This window comes from Asterias rubens, chromosome 7, assembly GCF_902459465.1.
Source record: "Asterias rubens chromosome 7, eAstRub1.3, whole genome shotgun sequence".
Classification (NCBI taxonomy): Eukaryota; Metazoa; Echinodermata; class Asteroidea; order Forcipulatida; family Asteriidae; genus Asterias; species Asterias rubens.
The window spans coordinates 17,639,550-17,657,083 of NC_047068.1; the positions used below are offsets into that span (position 1 = coordinate 17,639,550).

The 17,534-nt window shown below is 40.2% G+C and overlaps 1 protein-coding gene across 1 annotated transcript in view; it reads right to left on the reverse strand.

The window, feature by feature from the left end:
• LOC117292285 overlaps positions 1–15,706 on the reverse strand; it is a gene marked incomplete at its 5' end in the record, with an annotated part of 39,022 nt that extends 23,316 nt beyond the window's left edge. The window contains 7 exons of the mRNA XM_033774286.1: positions 1,130–1,420; positions 2,128–2,406; positions 7,303–7,464; positions 10,396–10,515; positions 11,609–11,878; positions 14,027–14,305; positions 15,406–15,706. Of these exons, the coding sequence (XP_033630177.1) occupies positions 1,130–1,420; positions 2,128–2,406; positions 7,303–7,464; positions 10,396–10,515; positions 11,609–11,878; positions 14,027–14,305; positions 15,406–15,706 (1,702 nt within the window). The remainder of the gene's footprint in view (positions 1–1,129; positions 1,421–2,127; positions 2,407–7,302; positions 7,465–10,395; positions 10,516–11,608; positions 11,879–14,026; positions 14,306–15,405) is intronic.
• Between the last annotated feature and the right edge of the window lie 1,828 nt (positions 15,707–17,534).

The following is a 17,534-nucleotide window of genomic DNA, read 5'->3' on the forward strand; positions in this document are numbered from 1 at the left end:
AGTATAACTTTTAAAGCTACGAACAAGACGTAATGGGAAGGAGATTTAGCTGTCAACATTTGGCTTCATGTTTTATAATTGGAACCGAGCGTCCGACCCCCAGGGCCTGCGTTTAAGGTCGGTACAATTGACCGGAAATGTCGCACAGCAAAACTCCGATGAAAGTTAAAGTTTATGAGATATTTTAGAAGAATGAATCATTCAAGGCAAGGGCAGATACAAACTTTGCTTCTTTAAATATTATGATGATTTATAAGCTTGGAGGAGGATTTCAGAAGGCCTGCCTTTCACTTACCCCAAAACGGTATTCGTAATACTTACTTTTGACATTGACCACAACTCTTGTCACATTTAGGGCAACCATGAGGATGGACACTCCCCCTGGGAAACTTCCAAAGTATCATGCTGGCGCTCTAAAACATACTTTATTTCTTGATTACGAGTAATAGTTAAAAACATTGTGAGAAACAGCTCCCTCTGAAGTGACGTAGTTTTTTGAGAATTAGAAAGAAGTAATTTTCCACGAATTTGATTCGAGACCGCAAGTTTAGAAATTGAGGTCTCGAAATCAAGCATCAGAAAGCACACAACTTCGTGTGACAAGGGTGTTTTTTCTTTCATTATTACCTCGCAACTTCGACGACCGATTGAGCTCAAATTTTCACAAGTTTGTTATTTTATGCATTTGTTGAGATACACCAACTATAGAGGCTAGTCTTTGACAATTACCAATAGTGTCCACTGTCTTTTAGTCTAGATGATGGAAGAGAATACCACGAAAAATACTTGAGGTTTTACCGCACGGGTTAGTACTGAGGTGAGAGGTATGGCATTTTGGCCGATGAAGGGCTTACAGATCAGGGTTGACGAGTAACGATCATTATATTAGACCCTACACTTGCAAATTTTGAAGGAGAACGTATTTATTCAACAATTGTTCTTGTATTTTCGGGGGAAACTTTTATAAATGTTTGATAATTTCCCTCGCGCAATCTTACTCAACTTGCATACTTTTGCTAAACAAAATTTGCCCATACTTCCAGATCATAATTTCCATATAATCCTGTTTGCCTCAGACCAGACGCTTTAATAGCACCTAGTCATCTCGACCTAAATCTCTTTCACTTACCCGCAGGGACCGAGACGGCTTTCACCCCCGTCCCGAACGCGTCGAAGTCGCCCAACACCGCGTAAAGTGTGAACACGTATCGCTCCCTACGTCTGGTTTGAGTGAAGATGTAACTCGTTGCGTTCTTTCCCAGGGTCACCGACCTCTGTTTTTGGTTGGACGCCGATCGGGCGTTGTCTCTTTTGATGTCTAGATAGTATCGGTCAAAGGGAGGAGGGGGTGGGTCCCAGTTGAGTACGATGGTGGAGCGATTCAGGTTGTGCCTCGTTACATGCGTGGGAGAACTCGGCTCTGAGATGATAATAATAAAACAATAAAGACTCATTACCCTTGGAGACCAAAAGGTCAACTTAAGAGTTGAAATAAAACAGCTTCAGAACTTTGTGTTTAAAGTTCACGAAGTTACTGTAAATACTGCGATGATGAATCACCACTACTCTCAAGGCAAGTTAACACCTCATAACATTTTTACCAGAAGTGGAATTCTTGTATAACATCAGCACCAGGAAGAGTAAGTTCAAGGGAACCAATCCGTCCTGCTTAATTATAGATTAGATTATTTTTGGGTTCAAGTTCAATACCAAAAGTGCAGCTTGTTGTTAAAACATCAGAGTGAAACTTCCAGCTGACAACCACAGAACCAAGCACAGGCTGTCAGTAAGAAATGTGTATAGGCCTTCAAAGAAATTAATACGGCTCCATTTCATCAAAGGGAGGTGATGTACATGAAATAAATAATGAGTGAAAACATTTTGTGTTCAGCCCCTGAAAAAAGGAAAGAACAAAAAGAGAAAAAGCCACAAGCAAGATAACCCCGAAACACCAACAAAAACTCTGGAACATTATTCCCTTTTAAATAAAAATTATGTGGAGTAGTCCAGTCTAGGATACCAAGGACTATGACTCCTTCAGGGCACTGCACTTTGGGGAAAAAACAGCCAAACAAAATATTGTATAGGCCACCCTTACTTAGTGTTATACCTGTGCTCAACACTCACTTTGAAATTTTGGGTCAGGGATGACAACATACGTAGGGTCACTTCTTATGCCATTCCTAACCGTCCTCACTGCTGCCATAGTCTCTTTACCAGCCACTATTCCATCTACAACATATGCAGATGCGCTCCCATCAAGGGAGACTGATAATGACCCGTCGGTTTTGTTGATACGTATTTGGTATTTGTCGAATTCAGTACTGTCGGTTGGTGTGCTCAGCTCAAGACGGGATGAGGATGGTGTTAGGAGACGTTGAGTGACGACTGGAATGGGAGGCAACACTATAGTGGAAGAAGAACAAATAATATTAAGTTAAATAATAGAGCAGCGATTTCCACTATGTCCAACCGCGCATTACATGTATTCTTCTCTTGCAACTTCGATGACGAATTGAGTCCAATTTTCACAGAGTTATTTTTATACATTATGTTGGAAACAAAGTGAGAATACTGGTATTTGACATTTATTTCCAAACGTGTCCAGTGCCTCTATAGTACACACCCAAAATGTTAGCCAAATAAATGGTCGTGCCTAGTGCAATGTGAATACGACTGCACTTTAAATAAATATAATGAATTAAATAACTCGACATATTGTTATATGAAGTTGTTAAATGACATGAAGGTTCCGGTCGACTGTCATCATGGTGTGGGCTTCGGGTAGTGACAGCCACTGCTGAGTCATAACAGATACAGACAGGTCTAGCAGTAATTAACAATCAGAATAAAGATGAATGCAGAATTTTCTGAGCTGTTCTTTAGCATGGTTCATTTCATGGGCCTCTTCAATAATGCACACCTGCAGCTCTTTAGCATGGTTCACCATTGGCCTCTTCGATGAATAGGCCCCAACACCATTTTCTGAGCTGCTCTTAAGCATACTTCACCACAAGTGTGGGACTCTTTGACAGGCTTCCCCACACACCTCCCTCAAGAGTTGTGTCCACCATTCGATGAAAAGTTTATCAGGTTAGGTTAACAGACGGGCCAGGTTGGTGAAGATTAGCGCTGTCCCGGGTGTATCTCTTGTCAGCTTAAAGGAGTAGACGCTGAGTCGCTAGGCATTTTTTATTTGAACGGTAAGCAGTGTTGACGGTTCGAACATTTGATACGTCTGTCTTCATTATAGTTCTGGTACGAGAGGAACCTGACGTAAAATAATGCTTCTTTTTTATAATGTCCCCTTATGATTGTTGTAATTACTCATGGAGCGACTTAGCTGGCAACATACTTCAAACATAAGTTTGCTAAGCGAGAATGAGCAAGGAGACGAATCCCATTTACGGTAATTTTCGACACACATCATTGGCTAGTAACCGCTTCATTCCGAGACTAATTGTCCATGCTTAACAAATTCATTGGGCTTAGGAGTTTTTGCAATCGAACTCCACCATAAACATCAAGTTACCAGTGAGAATTTAATAGACCTACCTCATTTAGAAGGCCTTTTCGAACCAACGGTTTCGGCTAAGGTTCCGGCTTTAGAGTGCGTTTCAAGATCACTGAGCCTAAAGGTGGAGCCGACTCAAGCCACAACCGTGTTTTCGAAAAGGCCTACAGACGTGTATTCGTAAAACAATCTAAAGACAGTAAATAATAGCTACTTCCTAATTAAGGTAAACGCAGTGCCATTATGTTTAAACAGAGATAATTCATAATCGGGCAGAGAGGAAAGCTCCAATTCCACAGATTTCTTCAAAGCTTAACGTGACATTAATGTACAAAAAGCCTGAGGCCAGAGCGGGAAGGAAATTTAAGACGTGCCCATATCGGATAAAATGTTAAAGGTTATGGTGCTTGCATGAAAGGGAAAGGAAAAAAATATAAACTCTGTAAACCATTAATGTATTTAGGATGAGGGACCCTCTCTGTTTTACAACAAATCAATTATCAAAAATATTCCCGTAAAAATGTTTTAATTTAAAGATCCAAAGACAATAATGTGCATTTAAAGGTATTTACGAAAGCCTGCAATATGATAGTGTGTGGTGAATAACCAATAACACGGCCAACCCCCCCCCCCATTTTGACCACTAATACGATCACATCATGGTTTTGAATGTTAGTATGTACGTTGCCAGCCTGCAATTCGTGTGGTGAATGCATACCAGTCAACCCTCCTACTGTCTGACCATTTAATATCACCACATGGCTTTCACCGACATATGCACTTTGCAAGTCTGCAAAAATGATATCGTGTGGTGAATTCACCGTACACAGTCAACTCTCCTATTGGTGTTGAACGCATCTAAACAGTAGGCCTACACATGTGGTTCTTTGCACGGTTGTGCCACCATAAACAACCCATGATAATTTGAAATGGTTGGTCAACTTACTGGAAAGTACTATAATGGTTGTTATATCGGACTAAGTCATTCTGTGAAGTTCAAGGCTGTTCTTAAATTTCCACCCATGTTGTTTCCCGCAAAGTTCACATAAAGTTCTTTAAGATTCAGCAAAAGTCTCCTGACACAGTGTAGGAAATGTAAAGTTTCCCGCAAAATCCTAGGGTTTGTTCCACAGGTCTATGACCCGGACCCCTCCTCGTCGTCCCCCCCCCCACCCCTGCTTCGATCAGACGGAAGCAAAACAAGTGAAGGAAACAACTGAGTGAATCAAGAAGATCGCGTTGCATTCAGGAGACATGACAAAGCATGACGCTCCAGCCAGAATGAAAATAAAAATACACCCTGTTGTGGATGTGTTCTACACCCGGCCCTCCGACATCAAATTAGAATTCCCCAGGGTGGATGTCCAGGTATCCGAGAACAAGTCGGATGCCGAGAACAAGTCGGATGCCACGGGTGTAATATTTTTTACACCGCAATGAGGGGTTTGTACTGACAACTCTCTATCTAAGTAAAAGAGTGAAAACACTACTCTTTACATTTCGAGTGGTCCCTCAAATAATGGCTCTTTAAAAAGAGTGGTGGTTATTTCACTCTTTTAGAGGCGTTTTATCCCAGGAAAGAGTGAAGCATCACTAAAAAAGATGCAAACTTCAATCTAAAGGAGTGGAAGACCACTCGAAAAAGAGTTGTCCCTCATATGGCTCCTCAAAGAGTGCTTATTTATTTTTATTTTTTTTCCATTTTTTTTAGAGAGAACTTCCAAATGCTGGGTTGAGTATGAGACTAAATTGCAACGCTTTTTGAACTTATCCTCCAAGAGGGAACATGTGCCTATCGGCGTTATTACAATTACATGTAGTTTCATCTCAAGACCGGTGTCGCATGCAATTGTGTCCTCTATGCAATACTATCCGGAGGACATTATTCCATATGCAATAATGTCCGCCGGACGGTTTTGCAAATGCAATCGTGTCCGCCCGGACGCTGCTGCATAATACAGATGTGTCCGCCCGGACGCTGCTGAATAATGCAGATGTGTCCGCCCCCGTGCAAAACTGTCCTTGCAGTAAATTAACCGCCCTTGGTCATGCCTTGGTCGACGGAACACGTTCAACATTTTTTTACAAGCTAAGTGCATGCCATGAATGACAAGAGAAATGTTCGGCCGTTGGATATTCGCTGCAATCATAAAATACGTGAGTATTCATGCTGCATATACATACGTAGGTTCAGGTTCGTACGCGCGCACATACATGTCCACCTGACGGTTTTTGCATAGCCCCGGACACGCTTGCATATTGCAAAAGTGTCCGGAGCGGACAGTATTGCATGGCGGACACAATTGCACCTGACACCGGAATTCGGAGTGTAACAGTACAAAACCCCTCACTGCGGTAAAAACAAAATAATATGTGCCCGGGAAAGATACACTGCTGGGGAGGTTTAACACAGAGGCCTTCGGTGGGGTTGGTGCACTATATATACGGATTATACCTGCTCGTGTCCGTTTTTGTATAAACCGGATCCATCTTGGCTCCAGTGACATTGACCACCAACAAACCAAGTGTTTTAATTAAATACCAGGCTGGGATGGAAAGAGCACCAGGGACGATTGATAATGTAATACATGGTTATATAATCAACTCTTCCTGTTCATAAGTCAAACTTTCCAACAACCTCGGTGCAATCTTTTTGAAGTCATTGTACTGTTTGGTCCCCGATTAGAGTGCCATCAGTAAACAATAAAGAAATCCACTTTTTGAGCGACAGATGTCAATACATAATTATTGTAACGACCTGTAATTTTCCCAGGCTTCAATGAGGACTCTATCTATTGGAAAAGGAATGCTTCGCAGAGAGCTTGTTCGATCTTCGAGACCCTTTTTAATTTGACAGTTATGCTTGAAGAATGTGTCTTGAAGATGAGTCAGGTATAATGAAGTAATGTTGAGCAAGTATATGACGTCACAACACAACGGTGACAGTGAACAAGTCATGCCTAAAGGCAGGATTCATCATCGTGTTTTGGAAAGATCCATTCACACAGTGTTCAATGAACAAACCACATTCTGTGAACTTTCATATCAGAAAAGGAAGTCACATTTTCGACGACAATTTTGTGTTTCAGTTTGCCTGGGATTTCATTTAGGTTTGGTATCAACATAAGGAATCACTACTGTGTGCAATGCTTGTATCTGGTTTGTCTCAGTTCCGGTAATCAAAGGTGCTATTTCCTAAAGGTTGACAAAATTTAAATAAGCCATTTTCCGACAAAAGTGAGTGGCCCAATGCTATGACACAATTAGGTTTGCGTGTTAGAGGTGTGTCCTCGGGGGATCGGTACAGGTATGAACTTCATAATCAGCAAGATTACAAATCGAACCTAAATATCTTTTTCTTGATAATCACCAATCAACCGTGTACCAATAAGAACTTTAGTTCAGTGTATGACAAATCTAACTGTTGACAGAAAAAATGATCTCATCATAATAAAAGTCCACCCATAATAACTTCCTTTAAACAAAATTGGGAAAAACTGTTTTGATTGGAGCCCAATGGGATTCAAACTTGTGTCATGCAGGTCATACTGATGTCACACTCTTAACACTTCCGGATCCGAATTAGTCCATGATTCAGGACCTGGATTGATCCAAGATGATTCCGGACCCTGTGGGACCTGACCCACCCCTGGCTCAGCTTGCACTAAAATGATTCCGGGTTCGATTTTAAAATCACTTTCTGTGTCAGCCTGACACGGAATCCGAATCCAGATTTTTTGGTCGATTCTAACCCGGGTGTTTTAGAGAGTTCCGAGTACATAACTTACACTTGCTTCCAGGTAGGAGTGGATGTACCTCTGCTGATTCACTGTGCATTGACCCCCTGACGGACAGCAGTCCGATCCGGAACTGATCCGTAATAACTGAGTCACACTCTATGTGGATGTTGGACATGGAGTTATTCAGTATCATCTTCTTCTCCTGCGTCACTGTGGAGACACAAAGTTAAAGACGGTCTTCATGTCAAATTTCATAGAACCATGCTTAAGCTTGCTTGATGCTTGATGAGTATAAATCTAGAAAGCTTACTGCTTGTCCAAGATGCACACACACATTAGCAGAATTAACGTTACCATAAAAAGTACCACCTTACATGTACCATCTGTGATTGGTATCCTGCTCATTTTTGCTAAGCGGATCTTTTTTAAAGCAACATTCAGAGCCTAAAGGCTAGGTATACCAAAGACTTTGAACAATTCGTTTGTTTAAATCCCATATAAATGCAGATAATATACGATATAAAACATTTCAAAAGATGATTAAAAAAATAATCCGTAAATGGAATACACAATCTGAGAATTTTCTGACAGAAACGTTTCCAGATGCAAATTTTTGAAGATAAAAACTGATCTCTCTTTAAAATTGCACCAACAATTTTTTATTAATTACCCATTTTGTGTGTTTAGTTCATTCATTCTCTTCATGAAAACAAACACATGATTTTCCAGCAAATTATTGAAGTTCAAAGGAAAAATTGCTGAGTTTGAGTCTTAACAACAACAAGTGAAGTAAGCAGCGCTGATAATGTGGGTCATTCTTGACTCTTAATTTTTCAGATGGAATTATTTCTCTGTAGCAGTTGTCAACTTTGAACTTTCAGTTCGAAAATCTTTCATTTCAAATTGAAACCAGCCAACAGATGATTTGGTGACTACCTATCCTGCACTGCATTAGCCGAATGTCAATCGAAGAAGCTTATCAACTAAATTTATTTTTAAACCAAGTATAAATTATTCACAGGTTACGACCCTGAGACACGTAAGCCGGTGGTGAATAGCTTTCTTGAAGACAGGAAGCTGTTTCTCCTACATATTGTCTTTAATTGGGGTAAAACAATCATTTAAACTCAGATAGGAAGTTAACAACATGGTATTTACAGGAAGTATTTAGATCTCAAAGACGTAGACTATCAATAAAAGAAACTAATCTTCACAAAACGACAGGAAGTGTCACAAACATCTCGAATATGGAAGCAGTTGTACATTAGAAAATAATAACATTTGCTCAAATGTATAAAACAACGATATTTAGTTTAGTAAAATTATGAATGTGTATGTTGTTGATGACCAATATTCTGCTACAATCGTCTGATTCAGATTAAAGACATAAATTGCATTGTTATTACGAATGCAAAATGGAATACATTTCCGTTTTACTGACGACCTTAAACATCTGTACAACATTGTACTTTAAGTTCCATTTTATTTTCTCAAAATGATCTTCCAAATTGTCCGCAAACCAGTGTGCTATTTGAAAAAGCTGTTAAATAAAACACAATAGACTGCTTATTAAAAAACAACAACATATTTATCAGGTATGAGTTTAATACCAGCCTAGAAAGCGTGTAAAGTGCGTATTCAATGTCTTGCTTAGCAGACACACTTTTAAGAGTACTGTTTTCTGCTTAACAGCTGAATGAAACTTGGCACAGAGCCCAATTTCAAAAAGCTGCTTTGAACACTCTTTGGGTCAGCCTGACCCCAACATGGGTCAGGGTCCAAAACATGGGTATGGTACCCTACAGGACCTGTGCTCAAATTCAGAGAGCTGCATGTGTAAGCAGACAAAATTGTTTAACACCTTTCTCTCTAAGCCAAAATTGGCAATGATACCAGTCACATTATAAAATGGCATTATGTACCCATTCTGTTTAGCATAATTTGATTGTGCTTAGCTACTTTTTGTGCTTCAGCGGCTCTTTGAAATTGGGCCCAGGAGCAAGGGTGCGTTCTAGAGGTTTAAGTGTGTAGTATACGTAAGTCATACAACAATTCAGATTAAAACTATATTTTTGATCTGAGTTTCATACACCAAGAAACAGAAACAGTGGAGTTAGACAGAAGGTTAGGAGATAATGAAAAAACAGACCTACATTCTAAAGAACCTTTGCCGACATTACTAAGGAAATAACTTTCTCTCTAAGCAAAGAAACAGACCGAAAAGTAGAAGACAAACATAACTGAAAACACTTAATAAGCCAAGTCAGACATGTCAACACATTATCAAAACAAGTTCAAGGTTCACTGATAACGTCTTAGAAGAGACCGGGAACTTAGATGAGCTTTCAGGGGGAAGGATTGAACCCTTACCCCCATCGAGAAGTTCAAAAGCCTATGCCCTACTCGAAAACAACAATTTCCTTCTGAACCAAATCTCCCCACCGCCCCCTCTCCCCTCCCCTCCCATCATCTGCATCCGCTTCTGTAATGTACCCTTTAGACTTTAAGCCACTACCCTTCACTCTGGGACTCTGTGCTTATCAAATGTACCCTTCTCCAGACTGAATGTATGTTAACTCGTGGCAGTAGATAAAAGTGTATACCTTCCTCGTGAAGTCGACTTCAGACTTTAGAGGCAAAGTATACCTTTTGTTTTTCAGTTTGGTTGTTTTAATCCTACATAATGTAGTTGTATACAATAAAATATACATGACGTGTGAACATTTCGTTTAAAAAGGTGACATTTTCTTTTCAGATATCGGCGAAAATCCTGACCGAATAATGTTCACTGAGGAAGAATAATGATATCTTTAATAGCAATACATGAAATAATAAAGCGTTACCACGGTAACGGTCCTTATATTCAAAATATTTGGGGATAAAAAGTGGTATCTTTTTCCAAACCGCAGTACTTCGAAAGTGAAATTCCTCTCCATATGCTGACACAATCCAAAGGTGTGTTACTTTTAACGTAAGTTGCCATTTATATATATATTTTTAAGAGTAAAACCAAAGGAATACAGACCCTTTAAGCCACCCACAACCCTTCACTCCTTTAAACTCCTGGGCTCCTCAAAAATGTCTCCTCCTCAAAAACTAGTATTGATAATTATTTGAAGTTAGACAATGGGAGGTTTATACCTTCATCCGGGCTGTAGAGAATCACGTAGCCATCTATGGTGTCATTAGGTTTGGTCCAGGCGAGTGTAAAGGCAACATCGCTCGTTCGCTGAAGATATATATCCTTCGGTGGTAGAGGTACTGTAAAATAATAAAAAATAAAATAAAAATACGAGCCATAATTTAAACTCAAGTCGCCTTTGCAGGGATTACTATATACATTTAGTAATTGGCATCCACTGGTTGTTGAAGTAGTAAGATACCATGAAACTAACCCGTGAACATTTAAGTTCAAAGGGTGGTAGGGTTTTTGAGGTATTACTAAAAATCTGGAGCTGATGCCCACGCAAGAGTAGTTGGCAACTTGGTATCACAATCCCAGAAATGTTATTACGCTTCTCAGATTCAAATGGTTTGGGATAAACAGTGATCCATGTTTCCATAACCGCAGTATTTCGAAGTGAACAAATTCTCAAAATGCAAAATCAAAATGCTGCTTTACTTCTAACCAAGTATAGTTTGTTATCAAAAGGCAAAATATTTAGAATGCTGCTTGACTTCTAACAAAGTAGGGGCCTAAGTGTGTTATTACCATTAATAATTGACAGATTCATTATCAAAATGTATACCAGACCCAAGAGGGGATGTGATGCCGACGATAGCACATACAAGGTTAAGATTTGCCCCATACAGACTTAAAGCGAATGGAGGCATGTCAAATGTAGGCCTAGTCAGTGATAATTTCAACCAGACCCTGAACCCTCTGACATTATTTTATCAGGGATGGGGAAAACATTAGCTCTAGTTTTATTCCCTGCCGCAAACTGACGCGCTACATAAACGGTTATCAAACTGTTTACTTTGAGGAGTATGTCAGTGGGAAAAAATGTGTGCATGCTTGAACCATGCTTGAACAAAATGTTCTTTCATAAAAAATGCTGTCACAGTTTTGAGTAAGGGGGAAGTGGGTGAATTTTATACTACAACTTTGGAGTCAGCCCATGTCTGATTTCATTTAAGGGGGAGGGTAACATAGTCTACGTAAAGTATAAGTAATTTGATTGGCTATACTTTAATTATGGCTCTAAAACTGTAGTGGGATGTAATCATTGAGGAAGGAACGGCATCTCCGGCACCAGAGCAATGGGTTGGGACTGATAAGGATACGCTTGAAATGTCGTCACTAGGAGTAAAAGAGCAGGAACTCACTGCAGAAATTCAAAAGTAACTTTACCTTTGTCTGTGTTTTCCCTCCACTCCCCAAGATCACTCTTGATGCCATTTCTTATGGTGTAGAGATTCGTGTAAAACTGCCCGGTCAATCCCTCGATGAGGTACGAGGTCGTCTCGGGAGACAACTCGACCGTGGTTTCCTTCTCCTTCGTGCCGTCCGTAGAGTAGATCAGACGGTAGTGCTCGAACTCCCCGTCCGGTACCGTCCAGTCCAGCTGCAAGGAGTCCGGAACAACCAGCTTTCTTGTCCCGCTTGGTTTGGGCGGAAGATCTAGAGGGGAATAACGTATAGCGTGTGTATACTTGGGAAGGGGAAATATGAGGAAACACACAACAGCAATGCGGTTGAAGAACAACGTGAAGTTGGCCATCCCCCTCGCTCGACTGATCTGGAGCAAGTTGTTAAGAACGATAACATTACTGAGTATACCACGTCACGGATGGGGAATCTGTGTCAGAGCTCCTACACTCAGATTGTCATTAGAAGAGCTCTAGGGCTAATAGTCAAGCCATCCGGTCTCAACTTCAGCTTCTGGAAAACTACTCGCGTTGAACTTGAGAGGAATTCTGACTATTTTTGGACATGGTCCTTGGGGGTATAAACAACACTGCGAGTTCTTTACAGTGCTACACGTGCCGGTGCTGCGAATCAAAACAGCCCGAACGGTTGTTGTTAATAAGGCGGGACAAGTTTGCAATTGCACGGCGTATCAGATGCACCTGGATGCTGATGAAAGGGATCTGATTTTGAACAGCGGATCCCACTTTGATTTTTAGGGGGTAAAAACTCAGTTGCTCATCAGAGGAAAGAAGTTTAGCGGTGCAAATTGTTGCTTTGCTTTGCAGCAACACTTTGTCTATGAGGTTACTGGTTTCCCCCGGCAGCAGGTTTACTTACATTAGATGGCAATTTTAACTTCAAGTTCAACGTGAGGGTGTATTTTAGACCAAAATGTGGTAAAACGGCAGAGCAGTTTATTGTCATAACGGACTCAGGTCATTTGAGTCACAGTCATGACACGTGTCTCCTTATGCAAGACACTTAACTACACTCGCTTCTCTTCGCCCAGGAGTATTAATGAGTATACATGAGGGCATAGATGTTTTTGTGATTGATTTAGCTTGGTGTCTGGCAGCACAGACTGTATACTCACAAGGGAGCTGGAATGATATACATTATTGATTAAAACGGCCAAAGCATGACCGAGTAATAATTAAAACTGGCAGATATCGGCGCTAGACTCTACAAACTCCCAGAATTAACCTGACCCGTATTCCAAGTCCCAGGTGGCCTTACCCATTTCTGGGTTACAATGACCCGGAAGGTGGTTAAAACAAACTGGGTTTTTACTCGTATTTTGCGTAATTTTGACTCATTCTAGGTTCATTTAGACACAGGCTCCGGATCAAACTGAAACCATAAACGGGTCAGATCCCACGGTATCAGGATCTGGTTCAATTCTGACCAGGAAGTTTTTAGTGTGTGGTGCCATCAAATTGATTTGCAGTTTTTAGAGTATATAGAATGTCCATTCAATTGACTAATGTTCCTCTTCTTTGTTCATTTCCCCCCATGTAGTAGCTTTTCAAGAATCAAAAAGGTAACTTGAAGATAACAACAAGCAGAAAAGAGTAATTCGAGAAACTAGTTTACAAAAAGAAGTAGACGAAGACAATTCCAAGAGAAGGATTACAATTTCCATCAATAGATGAGAAATGAGGATGCAGTAACATGAAAAATAAAACCAATTGCATGGATGAAGCGATTTGAAATGAGGAAATAAAAAGATTGGCTCATGGATGAAAATATGATATTGAATTTTTAAATAAATCACAGACTGTTGCTCCATTCACGCTGATCTTCGTCGAGAGTAATCTCCCCAAAGTTATTAAGGGAAAACTTAGCAATGTTTGTGTTTTCATTACTTTGCATCATTAAGTTTAATAACAAATATTTGCATCTTCGAAATGTGCTTACTAACAAAGTCTACGGAAAGTATACCTTTGGCTTTTGGAGCCTTTCGATTGTTGTAATCTGTTTAGGGCCCATATACAATAAAACTATCAACCTCGAAAAATAAAATGTAATTGTCTCACACACAATATGAGAAACGTATCCGACAGTAACGTTTCTCCGATTCAAATTTGGGGGATAGCAACTGATATCCTTTTCAAGTAAGTTTTGATTGCCGTTAGTTTTAAGAGTGATTGATTATTACGAAACGTGATTACATAAAATAAGGCGACTATAAAAGTCGCATCAAAAGTTGAGGTGTGTACCAATGCTACATTGGCATTTTATACTAAAACAATAGGCGGAGAATAGAAAAGGTCTGAAATACCAATAGATTGTGGAGGAAGACACAAAAGGACAGACTCAAGAGATGGGTATAGGAAGCGATTTGAACATCCCACTTACGTGGACTTCCTTCATCCAAGTTAATGAAACCATGCGCATTACTGCTGTACCCAACCGCCGTGTACGAATACATCCCAATTGAGAATCCCTTGGTGTTTATCACGTCCTTGCTGACCACCACAACGCTGGTCACGCCGCCGTCAATATGGACTCTCTTCCCGCCGCTGTAGGTCATCAAGTACCCGTCCACGGGCTCCTCCGGTGGGTCCCATGCTACGGTGAAGTTATGGGGGCTTTGGAACTGTACTAGGACATTGGTTGGTGGCCGCGCGACGGAGGCTGTGTGTGAAGAAATGAGGATGAGCGGTATGGGTGGGGGGGGGGGGGGGGGTTGGTGGATGGATTAATGGGGATAAATGGTTATTAGTATTTTGTACTTTATGAAAATAAAATTTCATGATACTTTTGAGTGTCGCCCTGAACTAAGCTTGCATTAAGGTTGAGTGGAGGAGAAAAATAAATGTTGAGGTTGAATTGGGATGGATCAAAATAAACAAGCTTTGGGAAGGTTGGTTTGTAGATGAGTTCTTCTAACGAAGGCTTCCCCCATCACTGTCATATGGTACAAATCATTGGCAATAATGAACAATCTATACCTTCATCATAGTTGTCTTCTTTTAGTAGGTAAACATGAAATCGGACCATAAGGATTACATAGTTTCAGTTGATGATTGGTATTGGCAATATGATATTTGCAACATTGCTTTAAATCATCATAGATAAACAGAATAAAAAGTTGTGTCAAAAGTTACACCGTAACCTTGTCTGAGTGAACAGGAGACTTTACGTATTGGAGAAGTAGTGTGTGCACATTAAATGAACACATACCAGCAGCAGCAGCATATAAAAAGACCTGGAATTTCATCTTTGAGAGGGCAAGGCCATCTTCATTTTGCAAAGGGCACTAATAAAGACTATTAGAGACTTTTAAAGGGACACAATGTCAAGCAGGATAACTAAGGCGATGACCCCCATGGTATTCCAGGCCTACAATAAGCATAACCCGATGTTGATGCTCTGACAGCGGTGATGAACACCATCTGGCAGATAATTGGTTTCAGTTATTAAGAAATTGTGTGGTTTGTGCCAATCTGAGCCAAGTTAGCCAAGTCTTAAATGCTGTAACATTTTCGTAGGTTTATCAAATCTTGTGGGGTTTCTTCGAATGTGGAGTTGTTCTTTAAGGGGCACAGCCATTTTCCTCAGGTAAGAGGCATTTCTAGTAGGAAACTTAAAATTTGTGTTGGGACTTTGCAAAGGGCACCAAAGCAAAAGCACGGGGCACCACGGCAATTTCCGTGGGTGCTTTGGGTCCTTTCGAAGCCTTTATGACAGCCAACCAAAATGTAAATCTGTAGTGGACTGGGATAGCAACTTACGTGCGTCCGCAGGATTTAAAATGGTAAAGGTTTCCGCATTTCTGCTGTACCCCGCCGATGTCCGTGAGTATAGCCCCATTGAGAACTGCCTGGGGTTGATCGGGCTGTTGCTGACCACCTCAACGTACGTTGCGTCCCCATCGACTTGAAGGTTGCCCCCGCTGTATGCCAGGTTGTATCCGATCACAGGGTGGTCAGGAGGTTCCCAGGATACGATGAAGGAGTTTGGACCGGTGAACTGGACCAAGACGTTGGTGGGTGGGTCTGATACGGCTGTGGGTAAAATGGGAAAGACAGAGATTTTGAACCATTAATTACTCACTGGTTGTTAGATGAGGATGTCATACATTAATCGGCAAAGATAGGTTAAACATAACATTAACAGACTTAAACTCTTGATCCGGATTTTGATCCGAATTAAGGTTCCCAAGGGACCTGACCAATTTCTTGGTCAAGCTGACCAGGAAAGTCAAGCTGACCAAGAGCTAAAATCTCGGTTTAAAAAAACCGAGATTTTAGCTCAGATTATATACGGTCTTTATCCTCTTCTGGGACATTTTGACACAGATTCAGGATCACACTGACTCGGAAATGGGTCAAAGCCCCTGGGACAGCCGGGTCAATTCTTGACAAGAGAGTTTTTAGAGTGTGAATTAAAATCATAATAGGATCTAACCCGTCAGTGGAGCGGTATGTTATGTAAGTTTTACCAGAATGAACGTTGATCAATATAAAGGGAAAATTTGTTGAAAAATCGTCTAAACGGATGATATTAAGACTTTCCAACAACAATATTCTTTCACTCACATAAGTACAACACACAGAAGTAACAGTAAACCTGTTTAGATACGTAAACAACTCCCAACAACTATGATAATTCTTTCACCTGTATCTTACAAACTAGCATATTAACCACAAATCTACACAAGCCTCCTTACTGTGAAAACTAGATGAATAAATGCATTTAATATTCTTGAAGTATGTTCAAGGTTCCAGGTATGTCTTCAAGACTCCAAGTCACGTAGATCATTCTCATGGTTGAAGGTCATTTCGAAAAAGGTTTGTAGAATTGGAATACTGAACGCACAAATATTGAAGCATTTCTTTCATCAAATTAAAATCATAACAATCACTGAATGATTCTTAAAAACCTTCAATACTGCTTTGTAACACGAGTACGTAAAGCAGATTGCATGGAAGAAAATGTATACGATACATTGAGGTAAGATTAGTAATAATAATAACTAGTATTATGAAATGTTATCTGACCGAGAATATAGGTCGGGTCAGCATGTCATGAATCAAGTCGTGGGCAGAAATGAATCATTAATTTAGTATGATTAACCGATGGTTTCATGGAAATTGCCAATTGGACAGAAATCAGGTTTTTTTTTATTTTACCAACTTAAAAAATAAAATAAATTAACACTTGCTTGCGAGAAGTATATTACAAAATTAACAGAATGTCAGGGTATTAAACAATTACCGAGTTCATGGAACCATAAAAGGGATAGCAAGAAGATAATCATGTGTTAAAGAGGAAAATATGACTGTTCTCTATTTCATGTTATCATAACTTCAAATTACTAAAGCGGATGCTTTTTATGTTCGTTTTAAGGTTACCCCAACTTCCATTACAGAAATAAATCAGTACTCCTACGATTTCCCACTCCCTCGGTTTCCCCCAAACACTCTCTCCATTCGTAGTCAATTTCTTAATCCTGTTTTAGAATAATCTTCCCATCTCATAAAATAATCCCCTGTAGCAGAGAGGAGGCTCCTTTGGGCTTTGGCGGGAAGGCACCAGGGGTAGTACCAAGTTAACGTCATCTAACAAGTTGCACAATTAATTTGCCTGTGTGTCATGATGTGACGTACGAAGTGTGGACATTGGAGCTGATCTCTACGGTCATACCTTTGGTTTTAGGAACCGTTTGATTGTTTCAATCCTTAATAAATGTACAGATAATTTATAAACAACAGAACCAACCTATGAATTTGTTATTTCATTTGCGTTGTTGAGATATCGCCGAAACTCCAGAGCGATTATGTCCATGCACGAATAATTCAAATTGTCTGGGTTACAAACTGATGTGTCTTTCCATAACCACATTGCTGCGAAGTGAAAT